The 1,483-nt window shown below is 34.0% G+C and overlaps 1 protein-coding gene across 1 annotated transcript; it reads left to right on the plus strand.

Moving 5' to 3' along the window:
* The first annotated feature begins 470 nt into the window (after positions 1–470).
* LOC121049196 (secreted RxLR effector protein 161-like) lies at positions 471–1,136 on the plus strand. The gene has a single exon (XM_040505841.1). It carries the CDS (start codon positions 471–473, stop codon positions 1,134–1,136), a length of 666 nt encoding a protein of 221 aa, XP_040361775.1.
* The last annotated feature ends 347 nt before the right edge of the window (positions 1,137–1,483 follow it).

Consider the following 1,483-nt stretch of genomic DNA (forward strand, 5'->3'; position numbering starts at 1 on the left):
GAAAGAAAATATGGTCTGTAGACTTAAGAAATCCATTTATGAACTCAAACAAGCTAGTAGGCAGTGGTATAAGAAATTTGACTAAGTTGGTTCATCTTTTGGATTTTCTGAAAATCTAGTTGATGAGTGTGTTTATCTTAAAGTTGTTGGAAATAATTTTATCTTTCTTATCATGTATGTAGATGATATTCTTCTTGCTAGCAGTAATGTAAAATTGCTGAAAGATACTAAAGCTTTCTTGTCAAGTAATTTTGACATGAAGGATCTAGGAGAAGCATCATATGTACTAGGAATTGAGATTAAGAGAGATAGGATGCAGGGGATTGTTGGGATTATCTCAACAAAATTATATTTCAAAAATTCTGAAAAGATTTGGTATGGAAACCTGTGCTAATGGTGAAGTTCCAATGTCTAAGGGAGATAAACTAACTAAAAATCAATGTCCTAAAACTGATATTGAGAAAACTGAGATGGAGTCAATACCATATGCTAGGCTAGTAGGGAGTTTGATGTATGCACAAGTCTGTACAAGACCAGACTTGTCTTTTGCAGTAGGTATGCTATCCAGATTTCAGTCAAATCCTGGACATGAGCATTGGACAGCTGGTAAGATGGTTCTAAGGTACCTGCAAAGGACTAAAGACCATATGCTTGTGTATAAACGTGTGAAAAAGTTTGAATTAGTTGGCTTTACTGATTCTAATTTTGCTGGGAATTATCCCACATCTATGAAGTCGACTTGTGGCTATGTTTATATGCTAGCAGGTGGTGCAGTAGCTTGGAAAACAATGAAACAATCATTGATAGCTACTTCCACTATGCAGGCAGAGTTGCTAGCTATATATGAAGGAGTGTGTGAGGGATTGTGGATCAGAAATTTTATTTTGGAGACTAAAGTGTTGAGTGATCTCGTTACTGGAAGTTTGAAGGTGTTTTGTGATAATGAGGCTGTTGTGTTCTTCAGTAAGAATAGTAAGAGGTCAAATAACTCTAAGCACATAGATTTGAAATTCTATAGTATAAGAAAGAGAGTTAAAGATGGTGAAGTGGAAATTTCTGGAATCAAGACAGGTGACCAACTTGCAGATCCATTTACTAAAGCATTGTCAGTAGCAGCTTTTAAAGAGCATTCCTAGAATATGGGAATTCTGTCGAGTTTTGAAGATGCTTAAGTTCAGTGGGAGCAAAATGTTTTTTGAGGAAATTGTTTTTCAGTTTAGTTTTGTTTTTTATTAGTTCTTGATTTTCTGTTTTGAGTTATGTAACAGAAAACGTTGTACTTCATGTTTTGACTTAATGAAATGAGGTATTTTCAGTTGATGTTTTGACAGCCTTATTTATTCATTTTTTGTTAAATTTATGGTTGTTGTATTTTACCAGTTTAGTTCAAGTGGATTGTTATATATGCATATATTCAGTCAGAAGCAAACATTGATCCACTGTGTGTTAAGTTGTGTTTGCATTGTGATTTTGATATTCAAAA

The sequence above is a fragment of the Rosa chinensis genome, chromosome 5 (assembly GCF_002994745.2).
Source record: "Rosa chinensis cultivar Old Blush chromosome 5, RchiOBHm-V2, whole genome shotgun sequence".
NCBI lineage: Eukaryota > Viridiplantae > Streptophyta > Magnoliopsida > Rosales > Rosaceae > Rosa > Rosa chinensis.